General features: G+C 41.9%; 2 protein-coding genes across 12 annotated transcripts in view; one reads left to right on the plus strand and one right to left on the minus strand.

Annotated features, from left to right (window-relative positions):
- The first annotated feature begins 8 nt into the window (after positions 1-8).
- FAM118A (family with sequence similarity 118 member A) lies at positions 9-15,894 on the plus strand. Of its 6 annotated transcripts, none has more exons than XM_083615949.1 (9): positions 9-98; positions 4,735-4,792; positions 6,162-6,414; positions 7,741-7,962; positions 10,147-10,275; positions 11,339-11,624; positions 12,729-12,761; positions 14,327-14,410; positions 15,280-15,894. In XM_083615949.1, the coding sequence occupies exons 2-9, from the start codon at positions 4,746-4,748 to the stop codon at positions 15,306-15,308; spliced, it is 1,083 nt and encodes a 360-aa protein (XP_083472075.1). In that variant the 5' UTR covers positions 9-98; positions 4,735-4,745; the 3' UTR covers positions 15,309-15,894. The 6 variants fall into 6 exon arrangements, with proteins under 6 accessions (XP_083472075.1, XP_083472079.1, XP_083472076.1 ...); XM_083615953.1 differs by having other exon boundaries at positions 28-85; XM_083615950.1 differs by having other exon boundaries at positions 38-98; positions 4,738-4,792.
- Positions 15,895-17,176: 1,282 nt separating this feature from the next.
- Positions 17,177-27,285, minus strand: part of SMC1B (structural maintenance of chromosomes 1B) — a gene marked incomplete at its 5' end in the record, with an annotated part of 39,082 nt that continues 28,973 nt past the window's right edge. For 5 of the 6 annotated variants that reach the window (XM_083615527.1, XM_083615528.1, XM_083615529.1 and 2 more), the window contains 5 exons: positions 17,177-18,081; positions 18,301-18,411; positions 19,390-19,459; positions 21,488-21,639; positions 22,522-22,676. In XM_083615527.1, the coding sequence (XP_083471653.1) occupies positions 17,956-18,081; positions 18,301-18,411; positions 19,390-19,459; positions 21,488-21,639; positions 22,522-22,676 (614 nt within the window). In that variant the 3' untranslated portion in view covers positions 17,177-17,955. The remainder of the gene's footprint in view (positions 18,082-18,300; positions 18,412-19,389; positions 19,460-21,487; positions 21,640-22,521; positions 22,677-27,285) is intronic. The other variant, XR_014548616.1, reaches the window with a different exon arrangement.

Consider the following 27,285-nt stretch of genomic DNA (forward strand, 5'->3'; position numbering starts at 1 on the left):
GGAGGAGCCGGAGGAGGAGCCCGGCGGGAGCAGGGGCTCGGCGTCGCCTGGCGCCGGACGGGAGAGCGAGGAAGCGGCAGCGGCGGCGGCGGCGGCAGGTCAGGGGCGGCCGATGGGTCTGGGGGCCGGGGAAGCGGTTGCGGGCGGGGGCCCCGGAGCGCTGGGGGCCTTGGGGGGGGCAAGCCGGGCGCGCGCGCCGGTGGGTGCTGGGTGCGCGGAAGAGAGGAAATGGCGAGGATTTCTCCATCCCATAATGCGCACGCCTTGCCTTGGAAGGAGCCTCTTCCTCGGCGACCCGCCCGGCGCGGGGGCGGATTTCTGTGCCTGGACGCTCCGCGCCCCCCAAGCCCCCTCGGCCGCCAAGGCTCCTGTTCTCTATCCGCCCAGGGAACCATCCAAGCCATTCTGTCTCGGTAACATTTGTAACTTGACTGGTCTTCCCCGCCCCCCCCCCCCCCGACGAGAATGGCCAGGCAGGCGTTCAACAGGTGAAGCCTTTCCTCCAGCAACAGAGCCTGCGGGATTTCTGCTTGCTACGATGCGCTCAGCCATACGGAACAGGAAAGGACTCTGCTTATATAACTCTGAGGGAGATGGGAAGAAGGTTTTGGTGTGTACTTGAAATATGTAAGGAAAAGAACCGTGTGTCTGTTGTTTTATGCGTATTGTGTGTGGGGGGGTCTGGGGGTTCTCTTTCTCCCTTTTTGTCCCGGCTCCACTCTATTATTCTTGCTGCAATTCTCTCTCCAGTTTGAACCCTGCTTTTCAGCCTCAAACTCTCCTTGTTATTTGGCCCCTCTTCATTGAGCATTCCTTCTGATTTGCTTACACAAAGCTTACGTGGATTTTAGATTATATCCGGCCATTGCTGAGCTGTTCGATGGCTTCTCATTAGCCATTTGTTCGTCCCAGTCCCACACTTGTCAATGCATTCCCCTGCCGCTTTCCAAACTGCAAAAAGTCCAGATTCCTTTTTTAAAAAAAAACAATAAAGTGGATTTGTTGTGCTAAAGAGACAGAATCCTTTAATCCACTTTCACTGCACCCACTGAGTTTAGCTACTGGCTCTTTCCCCTTAGGTCTTCTCCAATAAGACAATGTCATCTGAAACGCCTGCTCTTCTCCATCTCTTTGGGTGGCCGCCTTTGCCTTCGCTTCTCTAGGGAGCGCAGTGTGTCAGCTGTCTCTCTTTCTCTTTTGCACCTCATTGTGTCTTTATCCCTTGAGGCAAAGGAGGACACACATTTCAGTCCAGCTGCTGCTTATTTGTTTCTGCTTCCTTAAGGTGCAATTGCGGATGTTTTTTACTTTGTCTTGACATCTTTGTCCTGGTAGCTGTGACATCAGAGCTTAGCGATGAGACACCAGAGAGCCTTGCTTGAGGTCAAATAACAGGCGGTCATTGGTCAAAATAGCACCTCTAATGTCTGCTATTTTTACTCGCCAAGGGAAACAGACGTTTCTGTGCCAGACAGGGAACAGGATGAAGGAATCTCTGTGGGAGGTTTTTGTGTGTGAATACAACGTTCAGTCTGGCGTCTAGTATTGTTAGAAACCTGTTAACTAATTTAATTGAAATGAAAGTTTAATGTAGAGATGTTCTTTGGGGTTGTTTTGGATAGAATGAAACACTGGTTTGCACTTGTTAGGTATTGGAACAGTAAGAATCAATGAGGTAATAATGGGCATGTACTTAGGTCATTATGATCAATTTATGAAGTGTGTGTTATGAGAAAAAACAAAATGAAGGCCTCAACAACAGGACATCATGACTGGCACCTCAACCCTAAATGTATTTGCTCCTTTATTTTCAATAATGTTTATTCAGAAGTGATTACCATTCATTAGGGATTATAAATGTCAGTAAATTAACTTCTGTTCATTTAATTCCCTTCAAGTGTGTGTAGTTGGGACTAAAGTCTAAGCATTTATTGAGGAGTGAAGTTTTTCTTGAGGGATCAGTGAGGAATTGGTTTACTTTATTTCATAAAATTTATATACCTCTTGATTGTAAACTCCCCCCCCCCATAAATCCCAAAGTGGTTTAGCCACAGGTAAATATTCCATATTATGGTTGTCAACTTTTTCCCCTGGAAGGCCCTTGTGTCAATTTAACACCAGTGTAACAAAACACAAATTTAGCAAGTGACGCTTTTCCTAGCATACAGACCAGTGATGGGAAAAGTTTTGGGGGGCTGGTTTTCATCTGGCATGGAGCTATTAAAGGCACAAGCGCACTGCTTAAGTACAAATAGTGACCCCACATGATACACAGTGACGTGTGGATGTTGGGAGTGGCTATAAATTCCTCTGCACAAAACAGTTACATGCCCTTTAGGTTAGTTTCCATTTTCCAGGTCAGTATGTTTCTATATTGTAGTGCAGAGGTTCCCAGACTTTCTACTCCCAGAGTTCACTTGAGATGGCTGGAAATTACTGAGGGGCACCAGACACACACACACACACACACACACACACACACACACCCTGTGCTGCCTAGGCAGAGCCAGTCACAAAATGGTGTCAGATGGAGACAGACATTGGCACAACCAGCTGGCAATTTCTGACTTCATTTTCTAGTAATCCATATATGGAAATTTCTGAATTCTTTGGCACAGCGTCTTCCTTGTGGCAAGGAGTTCTGTAATTCAGCTTTCCTTAAACTAAGAACAGGCATTTTTGTTCTGTGGCCACACACCCACACACCATTTTAGGCAGCATTTGTTGATCTGGGTGCTCCAAGTGGATAAGGGTTCTTTTCTTTGTAATATTCCCCTATCCCCACACCTGAAGTTTTTTACCCACCCCCTGTAGCTTCTCCTCACTCCACTCACCTTATCTCCACCCCATCCCACCAGCTTCTTTAATCCTTCCTTCCTGGTCCTTTTATCTTCACTTAATTCTCTTTAAATGATCTTTCCTCTCTTACTCCATTTTCTATTTGTTTCCTTGATTAAACATTAACCTTTTCTTTCACTTGCTAGTTCCCTTCCATAGCTCATCTGGCCCTCCCCTCAAAGGAAGAAGTCCGTCCCTCCTTCTTCCCCCCTTGTATTATTATCTCCTGGCCGCTTTTACTCCAGCCAGAAGGCCAGGCATCCTTGGGGAGGAGAGGCAAGGGAGCAGGATGTGGCCCTGAGGATCACTGGTGGGTCCGGATCAGGCTCTCTCTGAGAGAAACAGGGGCTTCCAACCTGCATTTTGTGGGGCCGTGGGGTCAGGGCCAGCCCAGGACATTCTGGCACCTGAGGCAAACCCCCAAATGGTGCCCCCCTGAAGGGAGAGGGTGTAAAGACCAACATTGGGGACAAGGGGATTGTAAAGTCTCCAGAGGGCAGCCCCTGCCATTTTTTCCTGGGGGTTGAGGAGACCAGCAGCACCTCCTACTCATCATCATCATCATCATCATCATCATTTTATTTGTATGCCGCCTTTCCACAGTTAGAAAAACAATGTGCAAGGCGGCTTACAGCATGGCAAGATTTACATAATTACAAAAGTCATAAACAATAAACCACATCAAAAAAATACACAACCAAATGGGAAACAATTTCCACATAAAATCTAAAACTAAGAATACAGTATTAATATCACAGTTTAAAATGACATAGGCAAAAAATAACAGCAGTTTAAGCAAGCAAACAAACAACCAACGGAGCCCCCCCTGCCCAGCAACAGCAGCGGCAGCAGCAGCCCTTTATAGAGCCCATCAGGCCCCACCCTGGGCCAGGTGCATAGCTGTCAACTTCCAGATTTGAAAATAAGGGATCAGCAGCCTCACCTGTCCTGGGGACAGTCTACGGGATATCTAACAATCCGGGTTGGCAGCAGGAAGCAGCGGGAAACGGCGCTGGAATAAGGGAATTTCCCGCAAAAAAAGGGAAGGTTGACAGCTGTGGCCAGGGGGTGAGTGGCAGGGAGACCACTGTAGGGGCAGCATTGGTGGCGGCAGGGGGCCCTGCTCTGAGGAGACTGTAGATCCAGCCTCCAAGGAGCGGGCCGCAGCCATTGCTGCCACTGCGGCAACAGCAGGTGATGCAGTCCTTGGAGGCCGGATCCGCTGCCCTGAGGGATCCTGCCACCAAAGGCAGTCGCCTCACCTTGCCTCATGGGTGACCTTGCATGGGGTCCCTCTCAGAAGCTTCCCAGGGACCGGCTAGTAAGAAGTTCAGCAGGGGCAGGCAAATGTCTCTGAAAGTGCACATGGCTTGTTTCTCCCTCCTTGCAATGTGCAGCCTGCAGGAGAGCATGGGGAATGCTCCTGGGCTGCACATTCAGTATGCCTGGTGCGCTGACAGACCCAGTAAGTCTAGGAAGAACCCTGTGAACCACGGGGGCGCCCTGATGTTCCAAAAGCCACGGCAGCAGAAAGGGATTCTCTGGAAGACGAACTAGGTTGCCATGGCTCCTCAAGAGTAGGCTGTGGCAGTTTGAGGATACTGAACAATGAAGGGTTGCAAGTGGAACCTAGTTTTCTTGCTGCTCTGTAAAATATGCCAGGGTTCCTTTCATGTCCACCCCATCATTCTGGCTGAGTGTTGTGAAACCTACTGGAGAGAGAGCTGTGACCTAACAGAGGCTGGCTTGGTTCCTGCAAGTATAGCGGGCGGGAAGTTGACCCGATTAATTGGAGCCAACTTTTTTATTGGTCCAAAATGTGTTAATATATTGATAAAGTTGATTAATGTGTCAGCTGTAATTAGTCTATTGAATCCTTGCATTATTATTTCACAGGAGCTGGAGAAATGGATTCAGCTGAAAGAGCTACAAATAGAAGTGAACAAAAATCAAGGTGAAAACAACTCTTTAAACCCTTTTTAAAGAAAACTTTTAGGTACATGAGGATTATTGCTGATACTTTTAATGTTTGAAACAGCCTCTCCATTTTATATCCACAACAATTCTGTGTGGAGAACTCTCTTTTACATTTTATAAATGCCAAAAGTAGGGATGGAAACATCTCTCAGAATTGGTTCCTCAGTTTCTCATTTTACCAATCTTAAATTCTGTTGTCCGTATTTCTGTAGCAGTTTGCATTTTTTTAAATGCTCTTCTGATAAACACATTTTTGTGTGCAGTTTTGACTAATGTATACATTTTGCAAGCATTTCCCCCAAATGTGATGCATTTTTGCATGTTATTTTTAAGGCTGGGAAATATATTGATATATCATCCAAAACCAGTTTGAAGTCCAGATCGTGATAGCGGTTTCATAATTTTTGACCTGGCAATATATCACAAATCATGGTGTGTGTGTGTGTGTGTGTGTGTGCGCGCGCTTTGAAGGTTGGCTTTGTTTGATTGTCGTACCGTTTCAGAGAATGTGGATTTGATAAACGGGGCTTTAAATGTGAACCAAATCTAAATCCTCCCCATAAAAAGTATTTTCCTAGAAATATGAAAGCATACATACTACTACCAATATCTTATTCTTATTTGTTATTCTTATATATTATACTTCTGTTGTGCCTCTTCTCCTGTGAGCTTGAGGCAGTGCACACTCTGGGAGATTGCACTGATTGGAGAGGATGAGGAACTGCGATTTCTTCCACACTAAAGCTGCTTCCCCCCTTTCAGTCCTGTTCAGCTAAGTTCCCTTCCACAGTTAATTAAAAGGTTCCTGATTTTAAAGGAACCCAGTTGATGCCTGGCATCTGTGATCATAGAATCATAGAGTTGGAAGGGACCCTAAGGGTCATCCAGTCCAACCCCTGCAATGCAGGAATCTTTGCTAAAGCATCCATGCAGAGGGCCACCCCAGCTCTGCTTAACAGCCTCCAAGGAAGGAGAGTCCACAACCTCCCAAGGGAGACTGTTCCACTGTTGAACAGCTCCTACTACTAGAAAGTTTCTCCATGTGTTTAGTTGGAATTTCCTTTCTTGTAACATAACGGTTAGAGAGTTGGACAAGGACCTGGGAGACCAGGGTTCGAATCCCCACTCAGCCACGAAGCTCACTGGGTGACCTTGGGCCAGTCGCTATCTCTTAGCCTAGCCTACCTCACAAGGTTGCTGTGAGGATTGTATGGGGGGGAGAGAACCATGGACACCATATTGAGAACTTCTGCTGATTAATTAATGTGTTATGCCATTGATTAACAAAATATGGCCAAGTCAGCTGCGGCCATAAATAGAATTTCTGCTTGACTTCTACTCTCTAGGAAATTTTTAAAAAGCCTTGTGCGGAAGCAGCCCCAAGACCTCCTGCTAGTGATTGGAACGGGAGTGAGTGCTGCTGTAGCACCAGGAATTCCAGCCTTGTGCTCCTGGCGAAGCTGCATTGAAGCTGTCATTGAAGCCGCAGATCAGCTGGAGGTGCTACACCCGGGGGATGTGGCTGAATTCCGCAAAAAAGTGGTCAAAGAGCGAGACTTGCTTGTGGTTGCACATGACCTCATCAGAAAGATGTCACCGGTAAGCACATATCTATAGCTTTGCAACAAACAATATTGGATGCACATTATTACCATGCAATAGTGTTTCCTCAAACTTGGGTCACCAGCTGTTGTTGAAGTACAGCTCCCATCATCCCTGACCACTGGTCCTGCTAGCTAGGGATGATGGGAGTTGTAGTCCAACAGCTGGAGACCCAAGTTTGAGGAAACACCAGAACTTAGTTCAGGCAACTCTCAGGTGAGCCATTGCCATTGCAAGAGAATGAGGGAGGCGTTCATGGTGAGTTCCAGCACCTCTTTTTCTAGAAAAATAGCACTGGATATAAGGTATACCCTTGTATACTTAGGCCAGCTTTGCCTGCCTTTCTGTTGGAAGACGGAGAAAGAGAGGGGGCCTTCTAAGGTCCCTCCTGTCCTGATCTGTTTATTGAACTGTTGCTTTTGAACCAGTTTTTGTGATTAGGGGTTTGGTTCCTGCTCAGGTTCAAGGCAACCAAGAAATCTTAGATTTGGACTTCAGTACTGAATCACTGGCACTAGCCTCTTTAAGTCACTGCTTGGGCTTAAGTGGGTCTTTTCCATGCCCTGCTTCAAGGTATTTGGCAGTTTCTCCATTTTTGCATTTTTAGGCTAACACCGTCCTGTTCGCACAGGGCAAATTGGGGGAAGGCATGTTGCGAAGCAGGGGGCTATTTGAAATGGTTCAGGAGGACAAGATTATATACTTACCTTAGGTATATTAATGTGGTGAGCCGTAGCTCTCTATTTCCTTCTTGTTTTGTCTGTGGACAAGAGTGGTTACAGATCCACCAGGATGCAAAAGTTATCCTGGCATGCGGTTACTATTTACTGTCCCCGGGGGGGGGGGCACTTTTTGTAGAGTAGCATAATGCGCAGCCTTCTGATATCCCCTCATCCTCAACTACAGCAAGTTGTGCACTCACAACCTCAACTTCAGCAGAGTGATTGAGACCTTGGCAGACCAGAAGACATGGCCGGTAGTCTGCAGATGGTGCAGGCTTTGTGGTAATGTAATGAGCACTGTTAGAAAATAAGAAGAGCCTGCTGTATGAGACTAAAGGATTGTCTCATCCAGCATCCTCTTCCCACAGCAACCAGCCAGATGTCCATGACAAGCTCACCGGCAGAACCTGAACACAGCACTCTCCCCACTTGTGATTTCCAGCAACTGATACTCAGAGGCTATGCGCCTCTGACCGTGAAGGTAAAATAGAGCCAACAGGGCCACTATCCCCCGTGAATTTTGATGCTTTCACGGTTTTTATTTTGCTGTCAAAGGCCTCTACATAGATGTCTTCCTTCTGTGCTTCTCTTTCCTCCCCAGCGCACTGGAGATGCCAAGCCAAACTTTTTTCAGGACTGCCTAATGGAAGTTTTTGATAACTTGGAGCAACACATTCAGAATCCTGTTGTTCTGCAGTCAATTCTTCGGCTAATGGAGAGAGGCACTATGGTGTTGACCACAAACTATGACAACTTACTTGAAATCTTTGGTCAGCAGCAGAGTAAACCAATGGAATCTCTTGACTTAAAGGATAAGGACAAGGTACGGTAAGACTACCGCTGTACCAAATTAACAAGGACAATTTATCAGGTGTTTGGTGGTGGTTATTTATTAAATTCATATACAGCCCTTCATCCATATATTTCAAGGTGGTTCATCCACCTCAAAGTCAACTGTTTCGGTTTGGGCTGTATTTCAGAGGTAAAATGGCTTTATTTGGGGGTACAGAATCAGAGCAGCTGCAGTTTTTTTCACCTGAAAGTCCTGCTCTAATTGGTTTTTGAATATTGGCGAACTAGGAATTACTGTTGACATAATAACTGTCTGCCTCTTTTGCTATTGAAAGCAGCTGAATATACAGTAAGCCCACAACTTAGCTCACTTTACTTACATGACCTCAACCATAAATGCGATCTTATATAAATGAATATGTTGGAAAAATTGGGAAAAATCAAATACACTGTAGAAGCATGTCAATCAGCCATTGCACTCACTCTGGGAGAGTGTTTCAGTGGCGTCAGAGTCGGAGGGTGAGAGAAGGCCTATCAAGAGCACAAAGGGCAAAGGGAAGCTGGTCTGAGAGTGGGCAGAGGTGATCTGAAAGTAAACGGAAGATTGGCTAAGCAAGGGGAGGTGGTCTGATAGCGAGGGGAGGTGATCTGGAAGGCGATCTGAGAGCAAGAAGAAGGTGGTCTGAGAAGGACGAAATGCTCTGGATTTTTAAAATAAAACATTGAATGCCCTGCAGAAATCCAAAGGTACAAAAAGTCTCCCATGCTGTATTTGTGTGTGCGTGCGTGTGCCAGGGGCGGGAGAGAGATGGATGTTGAATCAGAAGTAAGCCCTATTGAGTTCAGCATGTAAATTACTCACTCCCAAGTAAATGTGTTGAATTGGCAAAATGGCTTTTCATGATATTTGGTCCTGTCACTGTTTCACTCCAATGCTAGATAAGACCAGCTGCCCACCTCCTCTCTGTGTTTACAGAATGCAATTGCAAACACTTTTGCAATTCCCACAACTTTTATTGAAATGAATGAGAGGAGCCTGAGAAATTTCTTTCAGTGGAGCTTGCATTTGCAGGGGGCAGGAAGTAGCCCAAGGTTGTTCTTCGTCATAGTTCTTTTATTTTGAATAATGCATTTTTTTAACAGTGGGCGGAAAATTCTTCATCTTTACAATGTTAACTAGATATACAGTGTTTCTCTAAAAACAAAAATGTTTCTGATATATAAATAGCTATGCTTTCTCTATTAGCAGAAAAAACGTAAGTAAGTATTTGTAATGGAGTGTTCTGTTTTCAGCTATGTGTAGCATAACCGCTGTCAGGGTTTTTTTTAAAGAAAACCTATTTCATAAGTAGCTAAAGAAGTATGTCCCTTTGCAATAAAAAGGCTCGAAGAGAATTCAACGTTTAGCAGCAAATTAGGAAAGCTTATTATATTAGTGCATTTCCGTACTCTTTAAGCAAGCCAGTAGGAGCCCATGGACTTGTGAATGTGGGATCCAGTGGTGTTATATTACCCCAAAGCAGTCAGGTATGAGACCCAAGACTTGCTATAACATCATAACAACTAAACGAATAGCAGCGCAAGGGATCTAGCATGTTTTGCAGTAGAAATAAAGGTCAGCTGTGAAATCACAGGGTGTTTTGAAAGCCCCAGGTAAACTGAAACAGCTGGTTAAGAAAGTGGCATGGTTGACAATATTCTGTTGCCCGTCTGAATGGCTATAATAGGATTACTTGTACTGACATTTTTCTGTAGAAGATAGCTGGATGGCTACATTTTCACCCTATTGTTTTCTAGAACATTGCTGCATTTTTCCATTTAAAAAATAGAAAAGGAAAATAAACACGTATATTTTGATTTGCATATTACCCCCTCCCCCATTTTGTTTGAAATGATACCATTGTAGAATTTGCATTATTGCAGAATATTGTTCTGCATTTAATAATTTGAAACTTTGCTCTCAAATGCCATGTTGCAGCCTAGACAATTCTCTCAAGAATGGCAAGCCTTCAACAGGTAGCAAATGAAATATGTGTGAATGCCTCAGCCTGCAGTTTGGGTAGGTTCCTTTTTCAGATTTGGTTGTTGTTTTTAAAGTAAATGAGGGAAGTGATAGTACGGTCACCAAAATGAATAAATCACATGTCCCTTTTGAGGCACGGCCCCTTTCTGCCTCAGGCTTGGCAGTATTAATAAAGTGTTTGGCTCTCTCCAGGTTCTCCAGTGGGCAAAAGGACACGTCAAATATGGGGTGCTTCACATTCACGGCCTGTATGCTGATCCCTGTGGAATGGTGTTGGATCCCTCAGGATATAAGGATGTTACTCAAGACCCTGAGGTGATGGTATGTGCACCTTGAAACCAGGGAATTCTTCTCTTTCACGTTATGTCCCCTATAAATCAGGAAGTGCTTCAAAAGCATATTTCTCTTGTTGGGGACAGGAGCTTGCCTTCCGTGGCCTCCATCTCCTTACATTAATCCCTGTTGCCCATGTTGTATCATTTAATATGATACATATTTTTGTGTGTGTGAGGAGGAATTTTGTGCAGCAAGCCCACAACTTGCCCACATTGAACTTGTGCACATTCAGCTTCACACATGCAGCAACAAATTTAAAAAGTTGCAGGGTTTGGGGGGAAATGACTTGAGTAATTCCATCCGCCACTGAACCCGATGGGTTTTGACCTTGTGTGATTCTGACTTTAGGCATGATCCCCCGAGCATTACCCCCATGTAAGTTGCAGGCCTACTGTATTTTGAACTGTTAAAATAACTTTTTCTGATACTTATTCCAGTGTATGCGTCACTCCTTGATGAAGTGCAGATGTGCACAGTGTGAGAGGGTGGAACTCAGGCCTGCATTCAGCATTCATATTTGTTATATATGTAGTTTTTACAAAAGCTTTGTGAGTTTGGTCATGCTATAGACTACTCTTTTTCTGAGGAAGGATTTGAACCCATTCTTTCCACTATACAATATTCTAATGAAATGCTAATTAAGTGGATGCAGACAGTGTCTCAGCAACCTCTTGATCATGACATCTTAACAAAAATATTGCGAATATATGTGTATATTTTGAAAAGTAACAACTAGTTATACTACCGAATTCCTTGGGCATAAAAGTGCAAATGGTTATGTTATCTAGAGCCTTGTAATGAACCCATCAAATATACTAACTTGCAAAAAATTTACTAGCCCAAATGTACAGTTATTAGTCATTTGTGGCAGTGACAACCTGAAGGGAAACCTATTGTCTTAAGTGTTTGGAAACTTCCTTACCTGGAAGCAATTTTGGCCCACTATCAATCAGGAAAGGGGGCATTTATGAGCCCAGGCTGCCTTACAATTAAACATTTATCTTATATGTGACTTAACGTTGACTTAGGAACTACTTGTTCTTTACAGGAGGCTCTGCAGAACCTGTACCGGACAAAATCATTTTTGTTTGTGGGCTGCGGAGAAACCCTGCGTGATCAGATATTTCAGGCCCTCTTTCTGTACACTGTCAAAAACAAGGTGGATCTAGAACATTATATGCTGGTGCTTAAAGAAAATGAAGACCAGTTTTTTAAACTCCAGGCAGATATGCTCCTACATGGAATAAAAGTTGTATCCTATGGAAATTGCTTTGAAAGTTTCCCAGAGTATGTTCAAGATCTCTCCACTCAGATCTGCAAACAGAGGAGTCCAGGTACTCTGTGTGTGTGTGTGTGTGTGTGTGTGTGTGTGTGTGTGTGTGAAATGTTGTGTCAAAACATTTTTTCTCTTCTCCATATGCCAGTGGTTTTTAGTTTCATATCTTTCTGGAATAAAGGGTATTGCTTTAAATATGTGTGTGAAACTTCATGCTTCTGATGCCACATTCATTTGTAAAATAGTCTGTGGCAACCACCATCCCTTGTGTCTGTACTACCTATGACAATCATGGAAGTGATAGCCAAATCATAGAATTATAGATCTATGATTCCTTTTATTCAGGCTAAACATACCCAGTTCCCTCAACCATTGTTCATAAGTCTTGGTTTCCAGACCCTTGATCATCTTGGTTGCTCCCCACTGCACACATTCCAGCTTTTCAATATCCTCCTTAAATTGCGGGCCCCAGAACTGGACACGGAACTCCAGGTGTGGTCTGACCAAGGGAGAATAGAGCGGGACTATGACTTCCGTTGATCTGGACACTAGATTTCTGTTGATGCAGCTTAGAATAGCATTAGCTTTTTTTTGGCTGCTACTGCTGTATCACACTGTTGACTCATGTTAAGCCTGTGGTCTACTAAGTCCCCAAGATGCTTTTCACATGTACTACAATGTTTTGCTCTTTTATTTTGGAAGGCCCGGGATACAGCAAAATATACATGTTAATAAGTATTGCCAATGGGCAAATATCCCATTTTCAAGAAGGTGGCCCACATGCTGCCCTATCCCATCTTTGGCCCAGTAGTTCTAGGAAGAAGAGCTGTTTTCTCTTATCCTACTCTATCATGGAAATATTATCACGATACAGTACTGCAGAACTGAGGATGTAGACTCTTGGACCTGTAAAAGCACAAATAAATGTAAATCATTATTTGCGGTTTGCCTCCATGGAGAAACTTACCACTTTATATAATATAGGAATATTACATTATATAATATTGTGTGTGCAAAGAGTTGCATGTAAATAATGTCCTAGATGAGATGTCTCTGTGCATTTAGCCTTTAATGCAACCTTGTTTATTAGCAACTCTGAACAGTGAATGTAGCTAAATTCTATTCTATCTCGTTCATGACATAGTTTTCATTCTTTCTCCAGATGCAGATCGGGTGGACAGTACAACACTTTTGGGTTAAGTACATTTTTTAATTTGAATGTAGGCCTTGTAATATTCAGTTGCGGTGGGTCTTGGGAAGAACTGGGATAGTATGATTTGCACTCATGTAAAATTATGTGCTAGTTTGAATGTTCGGGTAATTATATTCTGTTTTACAACAACAACAACAACAACAACAACAACAACAACAACAACAACAACAACAACAACAACAACGACAACAGTAAAATAATAATAAACCCTCTCTCTGGCAATAGTATTCAGAGAAGTTGATAAGATCTTAAACTGTGACATTTCCCCAACTTCTCAGTTAGTGGTTTTATTTATAATTGACAAATTTAACAAACATTTGCATACTAAAGAGTTGATATAGCACCTTCTTATAGCAGCTAGAACAACCATTGCAATTTGGGGAAATTGAGCCATTCTTACTACTTGGTACACTAAAATGTGGAATATTGCTGTGCTAGAAAAACAGCCCTTAGGGGCCAAAGAAAAGAGGATGATTTTGTACCTGTTTGGTCTCACTTTCATTTCATTTGAAAGCAAGGAAGAAAATGGCCAAGAACTCACCTCAGCCTATTAACAAATATAGCTGATAAAGTGACAGGGGGTGCTTGAATACATTATCTACTTTGCCTTGGCATAATAGGGTTTGTTTTATAAACTTTTATTATGGTTTATTTATTTTGGTTTATGGCTTATTTGTTTTGTGCGGTAAGCCCTTAATTTTGCAAGCAGTAAATGTATAGGTGTTTCTCAGAGATTTTGTTTCAGCATCGTAGTGCTTAAGGCAGGAGCACTGCAAGGCTACCTCAAAGTTGTGCCTCTCAGGAGAGCCCTATGGTAATACCACTGAAGGGTGATTTGTGTGTTTCTTTTGTGCACAGCCACAATTTTAACACATTTACCTTTGGATTTTGAGGTACCACTCTTCAAACAGTTGCAATTGTATAAAACTGTTATCTGGTCAAACTACTTGAAACAAACATCTCATTTTTCTATTCAAGGGGAGAAATCCTCTGGGGCAGCCTGTCAGTGTTGTGTATGGCCAGCACCTCAGCTAACCTGTGCAGATCAAGTTAGGAGGGGGCAATCTGGAGGTTAACCTTCTCTGCCCACTCCTGCTTCCTGCCTACTTTATCTGGGGTCTCAGGAGGCCATATCAGGCCTCTGGGGACCAGGATGTGGATGAATTCATTTCAGCAGGGAAATCTCCACTCTGGCATACCTTTTGTAACTGGTTAACCCCGGGTTCAGGGACCTGAAAAAGTCCCCAACCCCACCAGTTTGGGCAGCAGCAGCAAAGGAAAAAAAGTTAAAGTAGATGCACAGCCAAATGGGCAGGACCCTGATGCAGGTGCAAATTCTACCTCTGCTGGTACGACCCCCGAAGGATTCATCCAATGGTGAATGCAGACCTCCATCCACAATGGTTACCTACATCTGGCATGCGGCACAGGATTATGATCTGAATTCTAATGGAGTTCAATACGTGCTTCGTTGGAGCCAGTCTTTTCATGAAAATCCTTATGTTCACTACATGCGTACGATTTTGTAATACTGTTTGTTCTCACAGGAACATCTTGCGTGGATTGTGCCAAGAGACGGCTAGGGGAGAGCAGTAATGACCAACTTAAGAGACCAAGGCTTGCAGATAATGGTAATTCTAACCCATTATTTGACATTTATTTTTATTTTCAAGGGGACATTGTTTCCAAGCCTACAAACAGTGCATAGCACATGTTTATGAGTCTGCAGTGTAAAAGTAAACAGAATTAAATAAATGCATGGTGTGTAAAAATAGTGTGTCATGGGGCATGCAGCTGATATTTTCAAGAACATGTGCCTAGAGTCATGCCACACCATGGGGAAAGTTGCACTGCATCTTAGTTATCACCAAGTCCTAATTTGGGTTAAATAAATATTTGTTTATTACTGTAAGACCCCAAAATGGTCATTTTGAGAATAAAAGTGTGGCTTGAAATGCCAAAATAGTTACAGGGGGGGAAATCCTTGTGCAGAGATTTCATAAACACTATCCTGCCTGGATCAACAGCTTGCTTTGTTTATTTCTGTGGTAGAAGTGGGGAATGGCGTGCCAGCAATCTAGAACCAATTGGGAGAACTTGTGCATCTCCAAACTCTGTAGTCATTTCCTAATCTGGAGGTGTTTAGAGAGATCTTAGCTCACATCATCAATAGCAGTTGGAACTGACTATCTTGATGGAAACAGATTTCTCTGCATATAAAGGGATAAATAAATTATGAATTAAGTTTGTATCTCAGCATAAGTGTGGGCTTTTGTCATCCACGAAGAGATGATAAACTGCTCCTTAGAAGAGCATAAGCATCTACCTGAAATGCTACAAGGCAGTTTCCTTTCTGCCAGAGTTTTCAAAGTTTTAAAACAGCTGCTTTTAGAACTAGAGGCAGAATTTCCTGGCACCTCTGCATACCCGTTGCTTCTATAATTTGTCTAGGTAAAAAAAAATAGTATTTTTCAATTTGAAAACTTTTTTTCAAAAACAGGTAGTGTTGAAGATGTTGCCCCTCTCTGAATACAAGAATGTAACTTGAACAACAGTGGTCTACAATGAGTGTGTCATCTGATTATATCACGGATAAGGATTCCAACAGCGGCCAAGAGGACCCTTTAAATTTATATGCATTGTTTAGTAAGAATTGTTTAGGAATGAATTTTTAATAACAGACTTGTACACCGATTCAGGATATGTACATTTTAAGGGTATCCATTAACCAATTTGCAACTACCTCAGCAAAGAAATACTGCAAAAGGATAGCTTCTGACATAAATCTGTGAAACAGCGTTTTACCTTCTTTGAATTGGACTAATTTTGTTTCCGTTTCTCTGAATCCAAAGGTGAGTATTAGAAATCATCTTCTCACAAGGGCAGTTGTGAGACAAGTGCATGAGAACTGCTATAGAACCTACCCATCAGAGTGAACTCTTGTGCAAACATTTGTGGAACAGCAGTAATGGTTATTTTTATTTTGCTTACTCCTACCCCTTGCAAATGTAAACAGGTTTTGCACATTTTCTAAGTTTTAAAAAAACTTGGTTGCAGTGGGGAACAGTAAGGGCTTTTAATTTATGTACATTTTAATAAAAAGATTTGAAACCCAGGAGCAAATATTGGTTGTTTTCTGTATATTCTTTTAAAACCTAGCAAAATGTCATAAAATAAAGGACATAAATAGAAGGTAAAAGCTATGAGACTAGTAGAGGAGCTTTGTTAGAACGGTGTAAAGCATTGTTTTATTACAATAGCTACTGACCAACAATTACCCACTTCTTGGGGAAGAGAGCTGTTCTAATCTGGATTCAGGGCTAGGACCGAGTTGTCCTGATATGATGACCTTTACAGAGAGCATGACAAGAAGAATGCAACCCTCTGTCATGGAAGCTTTTAACTGAGATTCCTGCATTGCAGAGCTGGACACGACCCTCGGGGTCCCATCCAACCCTGCAGTTCTGACTTTGCACTTGCTTCTTGATCACTGCAGCTTTTGATACAGTTGACCACTGTATCATCCTGGACCGGCTCCATGCAATGGGAATTGGGGGACCTGTGGTTCAGAAGTACTTGAAAGTCCAGAAAGTAGCACTGGGAGATTTATTTTTGACTGCCTGGTGGTTAGCCGATGCTATTTATATGCAGCCACTAGCAGCAGTCATTAGGAGTTTTGGGGCAAGGTGGTATCAGTATCCTGGAGACATCTGAATCAGGACAGGCTGTGTAGGATCTGAACTGCTATTGGGATGCTGTGTTAGCACAGATGAGGGGAAATAAGCGAAACTTGAATCCTGGCATGATGGAGGCACTGTGGGCGAGTGGTTCTTGTTGCAAGATGGGGTTGCGCTCCAACTGAAATAGCAGGTAATGCAGCCTGTGGGGTGTTTCTGGAGGCCCAGATAACCGAGTAAGACAGCTTGACCATAGTAGTTCACAAACTTCTTGATCTGGAAGCTGCACCCAGTGTAGAATTACTGTACCTAAGCATTCATGAAAAGTTTCTATTCTCCCCCCCCCCCCCCGCTTGTTTCCTGTATCAGGGTGATTTTTCATAAAATCATGCATTTCAAAGTGATACAGTTAAAGAACACTTTTCTGTCCTACATGCTTATGTAAAGCAGGTGTATAACATATGCATCTATGAGAATTGATATATGTAATCTGGCTGGGGCAAGAGATACCAGTAGTGAATTGCAGTGTAAAATGTAATTACCACCCCTATTTTTCTAGAAAAAGAGGTGCCAGAACTCACCATGAACAATTATTCTCTTAGAATGGCAATGGCGCCCACCGGAGAGGAGCTGGAACTGGGTTCTGACGAGTTCCAGCTGAAAAAAAGCTCTGTTTACCACTTATATTAGCAACTATGCTTAGAAGTGACTACAACTTAGTTTAATTAGAAACTAAACATTGAATAGTTTATTTAGCAACTTTCAAATATAAATGCAAGCAAAACAAATTTAATGGAAACGCTAAGAAATATTTTGTGTAATATTCTGTTGCATAATAATCTTCAATGACCAGTGTCAGTGGTTCTAGTTGTCTATATATGCTTTTTATTAATGTCATTGGTCCCCAGTCTTTGTTTGACCAAGGACAACAATCAGCTCAAAAACACCGAAAAAGTGTGGAACTTCACCTATAACTCAGGCCAATGCAGATGTTACATGTATTTGTGTGTCATGACCCTGTTTTAAACAGGAAAACACTGCTGGAGGGAAAATCAAGCTTTGAGGAGTGGCTAATAGGGTGTGTTTACCTACTCATTCTTCCATTCCAGACTGCACCCCCATGACTTTTCACATGTTTGCTCTTGCAAATACCTATCTGAAACCTCTCAAGGTAGTGGCGAAATTAAAGTGTGTGTGTGGGGTGGGTGGGAACAGGACAGAATGGTGGGGAAATAATTAATACTATTTCCACATTCAATCCCATTTGCCCCTCCAGCAGCTTTTCTTTTTGACATCAGGAAACTGTATCTAATGTCTAACTAGGGCCACAGCTATTACAAATTTTAGCAGTTAAACTTCCAGAGAATAAGCATATTAATATAATGCTAAACAACCACTTCTCACATTAAATATATGTGAATTTAGTTTTATACTGAATTCTAATCAGTAACATTCAAACCTGTCACACCGTGGTTAAACAAAAGCCCACAGCCACAAATTCACTTTGTATCATATTTCAATGCAGAGCTCTTTCTGCCTTTCCGTTGCCTTTCATTTTCATCATCAGACTCTCGATACAGAGTAAGATCCAGGCTCAGGACTTGACTGTAGATAGTATCTTCTTGCTAAGGAGAGAAACGATCAAGAGTTATCATAGCAGACCAGGCCATAATGATGCAGCTGTAGGTATTTGGTTTCTTTGCATTTCTGCCACCCAACCCTTTAAAATCACCAGGGATTTGATTCTATAGAAGTGCAGCCATATTCTGTTTCTGTTTTCTCTATGAAACACTTAGGGTGCGGAAACTATCACTCAAGAGTGTGTTTTGTGTGCATATATATACCTCAGGCCAGACTCCAACTAAAGCATCTGCTTCAGAATAAAACTCTTCCTTTAGAGAAATAACGATAATCTGAAACTTTTCTTGGGCCTGCTCTTTAATGAAGCTTGATATCTTTTTGAGAAGAAAAAAAAAAAGGGGTTGTTAGATACATGCAGAAATACAGTGATTAGAAAAGAATCTTGCTTTATAGAATGGGTAAGCATACTGTTGTCAAGACATCTCAAATACAAGACTATGCTATAAAATACATTAGAGGATCTGTTTGGAATAAAAATTCCTCATGCAATATATCTCTACTCACTAAGACAGTATTTTATTTTTAAAAACTTACACCATTATGGCTTAGAGGAATTGTAAGAAGTTGCTTAAAAAATAAGTGTAGAAGAAATCATGGGAGGGTCCTCATTATAATAGATAATTTTATTATCTATTTGGGGATCTTAATTAAAACCCTCACGTGCTAATAGGGCTACAGCAGAGGTTTGATTAATACTGTCAAAAAATTGTGGAAGGTTGCAGGTTCCTTTCCAAAGGAGCCTGCAAAGCCCATGCACAGTACATCCCAAGCGCCCGACAACCAGCTGAACAAGAAGTGCTACAAAGCCCCTTCGCCAAGCCCTGCCTTTACCTCACTTTACATGGGGGTTTGTCAAAATGGCCTAGTGGGCTGGGTTAGGTCTGTGGACTGGAGGTTCTTCACACTGCCTTGGTCCCTAGGCAAATGCATGTCTACTCACTGACAATTTCTGGAGTCCTGAGATCCCAATGAACAGTGGCTTTCAAGAACTAACAGTTCTTGTGGCTGGAAAGTACTAGTAAATCTTAAGATGCATTGGGTAAGCATGGAAAGATTCTTAAGTGACCAGTCAAAACTGCCTTTAACAGGGAATTAGCATGAGATGCAATTCGCTTCCTTCCATTTCAAATACATGCAGCATATCCAGTGTAATCTCTTTCATAAAGGGTTTGCTTGCTATTTACTCTTTGCCCTTGCTTAAAAATATTGTTTTCATATATAAAAAGAAAAAGCACGTTCCTGAGATGGAATGTTGTTTTTCTTTTAGGAAGAGAGAGAGACTGATAGCTTACCTTGCCAATGTTTGTGTTATCCAGGGCTGCATCTACTTCATCCAAAACAAAAAAGGGGGCAGGCCTAAAGCTGAAACAACAAAGCAAGGACAATTATTAATGGAATGTAAATTAGTCCAATTTTACCTATAAGAGTAACAGAAACAATTTCACCAATGGAATTGCACCTGCCACCACCTGCTTTCTACTTTAATGACTGCATATTCTGAATTTCAAGACTTCTTTTTACTTTTTCTTAATATATAGCCAAAATCCCCCACAAATACAGAATTTAAAACAAGTTTGCCATATAGTATACAGCCCCCCCCACCTTATAATATGCCAGTGGTACAGAAATGTAGAAATATATTTCTACTTCTCTTTACCATATTGCCATCTAAACAAGACAGTATTACTTTTCTGTATCAAGCTAGAATGGAATTAAAAGTAGCACTTTAATAAATTAATATTATTATAGCACTTAATACAGTGCTGTATTATCTAGCAATTCCCACCTCCATAGCCAAGACCTAAAAGAGAATTAAGCAGAGGTAGCCTGGAACTTAAACTAGACCCTTTCCAGTACAGTGTTATTTTGTGATTTTAGAAAAAGGAAAATATAAGGTCAAGCCAGAAAATAACTGCCTGAATGGTATCCTGAAACCTATCAGAAATCTCCTAATTAAGGAACAATTAATTACCAATGCCACTCTACACCGAACAAGAAGTAGAGGCAGAAGAAGCTTCTAATTAAAGGAACAGTATCCTCCCTGAGAACTGCAGTCTACCCTGGAAAAACTGATGGTGCAATTGCATTTTATTTGAAAAACAAAAAGAAAACACTGGGTGGGCAATCATACTGTCTGTTTTCACTATGAAGAATGAGTAAGAAGGATGGCAATTCCATTCTAAACAACTAGCATGGTAGCAGCCCTAGAAGATAAGTAGGAGACAAACTTCATTCAACATGATCCTCCTGTTTTGGGGCAAGGCAGCATCGCGTTCTTAAAATGAATATGATCATTACAGAAGTAAGAGGTATCTATTGACTATCAGCTATAGAATTAGCGAGCAACAGAACAGAAGTAATGAACTCTCTGTGAACATAGCTGGAGTGCACTTCATCGTTCTGAAACCTTTTTATTTTAATTACTATACAAGAACACAATGATTAGAAATTACAAAAATTAAAAGATTACATAATGAAACAAACTAAGAAACAATATAAAAGACAAACACAATAATTTAAATACATTTCCTACTACCGGATTTTGGCTTATCAATAAAGGCACTTTAAATCATTTATTTCAATCAGCAAGAAAAAAAGGCAACTACCATAAGAACCAGTAAATGATTTATGTAAACTTTCTCACTGATATTTTATATATCCCTTAAATAATTGTGCTCATCTGACCACTAACCCATGTTGAATTCTAAATAAGAGTAATTTTGCCCCAAGGAAGGAGCTACCTTGTCTAATTTTTATTTATTTGGATACTGATTTGCATGGAAGTGCTTAATGGCTAACTTAGATGGTTATCTTTGTAGCAAAAGCTGCAGTTCCTTAGGAGTATTAATACTGCACCACTCTCAAATTCTGCACCTGGATGAAGCCCCCTCACTTGCTGCATCCCTGACAGACTTCCTTTGGAATAGGTGGACCTTGGGAGAAAGTGGCACATTCTAGACGAAAATCTATTTGTGTATTGCTCCCCATGTTGCCTATCTCTTGTTGAGCTAGCGAAATAAATTGGAGAACCAGGTTTTCTGGGTTGGAGCTTGAGCCAGAACTGAATATAGGAAGAACATCCCCTAGAAACCGGGTGTTGACACAGGGCCACAAAAACGTGATCAACAGCTTTCCACATTTACTTCCAGAACTTCGAAGCATAAGCACAGGACCAACAACAGACCAAATCCTCTCTTGCCTTTCCACACTTCCAGAACAAACTGAAAGCTTATATATGTTGTTCTCCTTTCTCATCTTGTCCACCATATATGCCCAGAGGTAGAATCTCAACATTATATGACGAATGGAGTGACTCCAAAACGATACCACGGTTGTATAAACTGTGATATGTGTGTCATATTCTTTTTTGAAGTGCAATGTATTTCTTACCTGTGTATTGCAAACACAAGAGCCAAAGCTGCAACAGATTTTTCGCCACCTGACAGGTTGTCCATTGGCATAAATCTTTTTCCAGGAGCTACACAGTTATAGCCAATACCTTCCAAGTAAGGCTCCTCGGGATTTTCGGGACTAAGAAATGCCTGAAAGATACCAGCTTCCTTGTTCAGTTAATAACAAAACATGGGCATTAGCTTTATCTGCAAAAAAATTAATGCAGGGCTTGTCAACATGGTGACCTCCAGTTGCTGTGAACAACTATCAGCCACAGTGAGAAGAGCCAACAAACAGGGACGACAGGAGTTCTTGTTCGCAACATCAGGAGGACACCATACTGGCTATTCCAGATTTCGTGAATGCTAAAAAAATACTGGTTTCCAGAAATGCAATTTAAATTATTCTTTTGGACAAAAATGCAATCCTATTCGTTATGGATGCAAACAATACAACATTCTTCAAAGTGAATTTGGAGAACAGGGAGCATCTAGATGTGAAAGTCCAAAGCAGTATTTGTACTGGATGGAAAAGAGCAACAGAAAATCATTCATAGGCTGCTTTGGAAACAAGCCAGAGCTCCTTTCTGTGTCCATGAGCACAAAGCTTGAGAACACACTAGTTCTGTGCATGGCAAGTTAACCTAACCTTCATGATAACTGCATGCCAACTTTGCACAGAACAAACTCCCCACCCCCAAAATAAACTCTTCTACTGTGGAGCCTTGATGCAGCTTCACAGGTAAGTCATCTTTCACCAGCTCTGTTGTTTCCCCATGCCCAGCTACCGGTAACTCTGTATTTCCAAGTCATGGAAGCAGAGGGATTGGACCCTTTGCTGTTTGCCTTGGATCACTTTACTTTGAATCCCGAATCTGGTTGCCCATATTTCTGTTTTAAAAACTAAGAAGAAGAATTCCTTGAATGATTCGTTTTCTGATGGACCAGTAATCTAGCCTTAATTTACAACCAGTACACTCACTGTTGTTGTTGTTAAAGAATGTTAAATGAAATATCTGAAAAATTACAAACCTGAGCACTACTGTTTCTGCAGAGTTTCTTGTAGATCTGATCTATAGCAACTGACACATGTTCAAAACACTGACTGAACAGCTCGTATCTCTTTTTCTTCACCTTCTCAAATTCTTGCCTACATAATCTGGCTTCTGTCCTACAAGTCTCAAACACTGTAAAAGGATAATTGAACTAGCTTTAACAGAACATATCACTAAAATATTGGGAGTTAATTCTATAGGGTAGAATCCAATTAATGTCCTTGCATTCAAGGAAGAGCTTTTTCTGGTGGATGCCTCTGCTAATGTAAGAACATAGATAGGTGATTTATGCCATACTCAAATTCGTTTCAGAAGGTTGTCACTCTCCAGCAGAGGGTTGAAGGTGGTGTGGAAGAATGTGCAGGTGGAAGAATGAATTAGCAAAAAACAACCCTTCTCCCTTTTCCGCTGAATCAAAAGTCCCTCCATGAGAGCAAAGGTCACCAGCTGGATTCTACCCACAATTTCCTACCAACTTCAGTAAACAAACACAAGAAAACAGTATTTATGCAGATATTCTTTTGCAACAGAAAGCCACTTTTCTCAACATACAAGTTTGTGCTGTACAAGGACAGGTTCTTGCAATTTAAAAAGTGTTCTCAGTGAACATTACATGTTTGCAGTGCTATTTAAATTCAAACTTTATTGTAGCTTATGTGGCCCATTTATCTATCTGTGTATGGTGGAAAATGGAATTGCTTCACACTTTCATGGAAAGAAAAATCCTTGCAAATGTCTATTCTTTTGATGGAACACTGGATTTACCAGGATGTTCTCTTTCATCAGTACCTCTACATCTATTGCCCTAAAGCGAAAATAAAAATGAACATCCTTGCAAAAATTGCCATTGCAGCATAGATGCTGACATAGGGCCCCTTCACCTGCAAGATTTAGAAGGCCCCTCTTAAAAGACAAAGTCCAGCAACTGGAGGAACGTGTAGCTACACTCCAAAGAATTAGAGAGCTGGAGCTCTTCTTGGAAGCAACAGAGCACACCGTCTCCACCAAGGAGGAGACAGGGGACTCCCCTGAGAAGGAGGCTAGTTCACCAACACAGGAGCCAGATATATGGAGAAACGTGACTCAAAGAAGTAGGAGGCCCAGCGTTCGCTCTGATTGTTTAGAAACACACAATTGCTTTGAGGTCCTCTCCCCTAGCATGGAAGACGAAGAGCAGACTCCATTTGAGGATCTCTCCCTCATTACAGTCGATCAGGTATATGAAGACGAGCAGCAAAGTCAGTCCTCAGGGAATGTGCAGGCGACCGTGGAACGGACAGCTCATGGAAGAACCCCGACCAAACCTAAGAGGAGGCGTGTGGTGGTGATAGGGGATTCCCTACTGAGGGGAACAGAAGCAGTGATCTGTGGGCCTGACAAGATATCTCGAGAAGTGTGCTGCCTCCCCGGGGCTAAGATCCAAGATGTAACTGAACGACTGCAAGGAATCATAAAACCCACTGACAAATACCCCTTCCTCTTGGTTCATGTGGGAACCAATGACACTGCAAGCAATAGCCTCCAGAAGATCAAAAGAGACTACGAGGCTCTGGGCAGGAAATTGAAGCAATTAAATGCACAAATTGTCATCTCATCTGTCCTCCCAGTTGAACGACGTGGCCCAGGGAGAGAGGGAAAAATAGTGGAAGTGAACAGCTGGCTTCGCAAATGGTGTAAACAGGAACGGTTTGGATTCTTAGATCACGGACTGCAGTTTCTTGAAGATGGACTTCTGGCAAGCGATGGGCTGCACCTCACAACGGTTGGGAGGAATGTTTTTGCCAAAAATCTCAGAAACCTCATCAGGAGGGCTTTAAACTGACTAATGTGGGGGAGGGAGACAGTGCTCCTGAAGGTAGGAGTCTATCAATTGATGAAGATGATCATCCAAATGTCATAGACCAAATGGAGCAAACAGCACGCAGACCTAGTGGTGGGAGGAAAAAAATCCTTAAATAAGAGACACGGGGGAATGATTAATGGACTTCAATGTCTGTACACTAATGCGCAAAGCATGGGAAATAAACAAGATGAGCTTGAGCTCTTGGTACAGCAAACTAAATATGACATAATAGGCATCACTGAAACCTGGTGGGATAAGTCCCACGATTGGAATGTAATAATGGAGGGATACAATCTATTTCAGAGAAACAGACCAGACAAGAAAGGAGGAGGAGTGGCGTTATATGTCAGGGATGTGTATACCTGTGAAGAGATCTAAGATTTAGAACCTCAAAGCCAAAGTGAGAGCATTTGGGTCAAAATTAAGGGAGAGAAGAATAACAGGGACCTCATTGTGGGAGTTTACTATAGATCCTCAAGCCAAACGGAGGACATAGATGATGCCTTCCTGGAACAGATGGCCAAGCATGCAAAAGGAAGGGAGATAGTAGTAATGGGGGACTTCAATTACCCGGATATTTGTTGGATGTCAAACTCAGCCAAGAGCATAAGGTCAAACAGATTCCTCACTGGCCTTGCAGACAACTTCATTGTCCAGAAAGTGGGAGAAGCAACAAGAGGAGCAGCCATTTTAGATGTGGTCCTAACCAATGTTGATGACCTGGTTAGTGGGGTAGAAGTGGAAGGATCATTAGGCGCGAGTGATCATGCTCTTCTGAAGTTTACTATACAGCGGAAAGGAGCAGCCAAGCATACTAGGACACAATTTCTCGACTTTAAGAAAGCCGACTTCATAAAACTTAGGGAAGTGCTGGGTGAGATCCCATGGACAGTAATACTAAAAGGAAAGGGAGTTCATGATGGCTGGGAGTTTGTTAAGAGGGAGATAGTAAAAGCACAACTTCAGGCAATACCAATGAGACGGAAACATGGAAGGTGCCTAAAGAAGCCAGGGTGGCTATCTAAAGAACTTTTAACTGAGTTAAGATTAAAAAAGGATGTGTACAAAAAATGGAAAAGGGGGGAAACCACCTAAGAGGAATTCAAACAATAGCCAGCACGTGTAGACACAAAGTCAGAAAAGCTAAAGCACAGAATGAACTCAGGCTTGCTAGAGAGGTTAAAAGCAACAAAAAAGGCTTTTATGGGTATGTTCGTAGCAAAAGGAAGAACAAAGAAACAATGGGGTCACTCAGAGGAGAAGATGGTGAAATGCAAACAGGGGACACAGAAAGGGCTGAACTCCTCAATGCCTTCTTTGCCTCAGTCTTCTCCGATAAAGAAAACAATGCCCGACCTGAGGAATTTGGAGCAAATGATTCAGCAGAGGAAACACAGCCCAGAATAACTAAGGAGATAGTACAAGAATACTTGGCTAGTTTAGATGGATTCAAGTCTCCAGGGCCAGATGAACTGCATCCAAGAGTATTAAAAGAACTGGCAGATGTGATCTCAGAACCACTGGCAGTCATCTTTGAGAATTCCTGGAGAACAGGCGAAGTCCCGGCAGACTGGAGGAGGGCAAATGTTTTTTTTTTTTTTAATTAAATATTTATTGGTATTTTCAAGAAACATATAACAAACAAAAACACAAAAATAACCAAATTAAAAACAACACTAAAATCCAAACTTAACAGAAAAATAATAAAAAAAGAAAAAAGAAAAAACACATAAAGTTTCAGATACTTATTTTCCTTAACCTTATTTCTCAGACCTCCTCGCACCTCCCCTTCTTGTATTCCAATTTAAATTGTCAATTCAGCAAGTCCTTAACTTATTTCTTCACCCTAACTTAAACGTTTATTCTAACATACTATTATTTTACTTTGCTTCTTTTTTCCATTTCCTCAATTTATTTTTGCCAGCCTTATTTTCTTTTAATTTAAAAAAGAAAGAGAGGAGAAACCAATTTTACCTTATCAAAATTACACATCAATACTTATACCTCCTTACTTATTCTTAAACCTTTTTCCTAAAGTCGACCAAAATTTCCCTTCCACGGTTTCCCCAATTTCCATACAACTAACAAAAAAAATATAGCAAGAAAAGAAGAATAAAAGACAGATTATACTTATATACCCTTTGGATTTCCAACCTCCACCCACCCTTTTCCCGGTTCCAGTCCCCAACCAATACCCATCAGTCTTTATGTTCTTTAGCCTGGAGATCTCATGTCCGAGGCCCTTATATCTCTCTCAGTTCCTTTCTGCCGGCCTCTTTGATAGTCCTTGATGTTAAACCCCAAGTCTCGGAGAGGCTCCGGCCCAACAAGATCCATGTTACTTCCAGCCCGTCCTCCACACTTAAAAGCGAAGCCTACGGGGTATTCTAACTCTTGGTTCAAATTTCTTACAAATCCATATGTCCCCGAAGCTCCAGCTTTCGCCTTCAACAATTCTGTGATCCTCAGGTCTTCAGATCTCCTCCAAAGGGGATCTCTCCATTTTTCGGACTCCCATTCAAACCGGGCTTTCCACATCCAATTTTTATTGTCCTTTTTTGTCATCATGTCAGGCCTCCTATTACCACTCTCTTTGACTCGTGCAGAATTCCAGCTCCTCCTTCATTTTCTTCAAAAGCAACATGTTGTTCCATCGTGTCTACACTTTCAGTTTCATTTATTTGTTCAGTAGAATGGGCTCCCTGTTTCAAATCCTTATCAGGCTCAAGACAGTTGTTTACTGTTAAGTGTAGTGCTGAGACCTCTGTAGACAAAGCACTGTACTCTTCTTGTAACTTTCCCAAGAGAACAAATGCTCTGTCCAATTCTGCTTGAATTTTAGATGCTCCAGCCATTTTTGTAATGTAATATCCCTATTACCCCTCTAGGGGGATTTTA

This window comes from Podarcis filfolensis (genome assembly GCF_964270895.1).
Source record: "Podarcis filfolensis genome assembly, chromosome: 5".
Lineage (NCBI taxonomy): Eukaryota > Metazoa > Chordata > Lepidosauria > Squamata > Lacertidae > Podarcis > Podarcis filfolensis.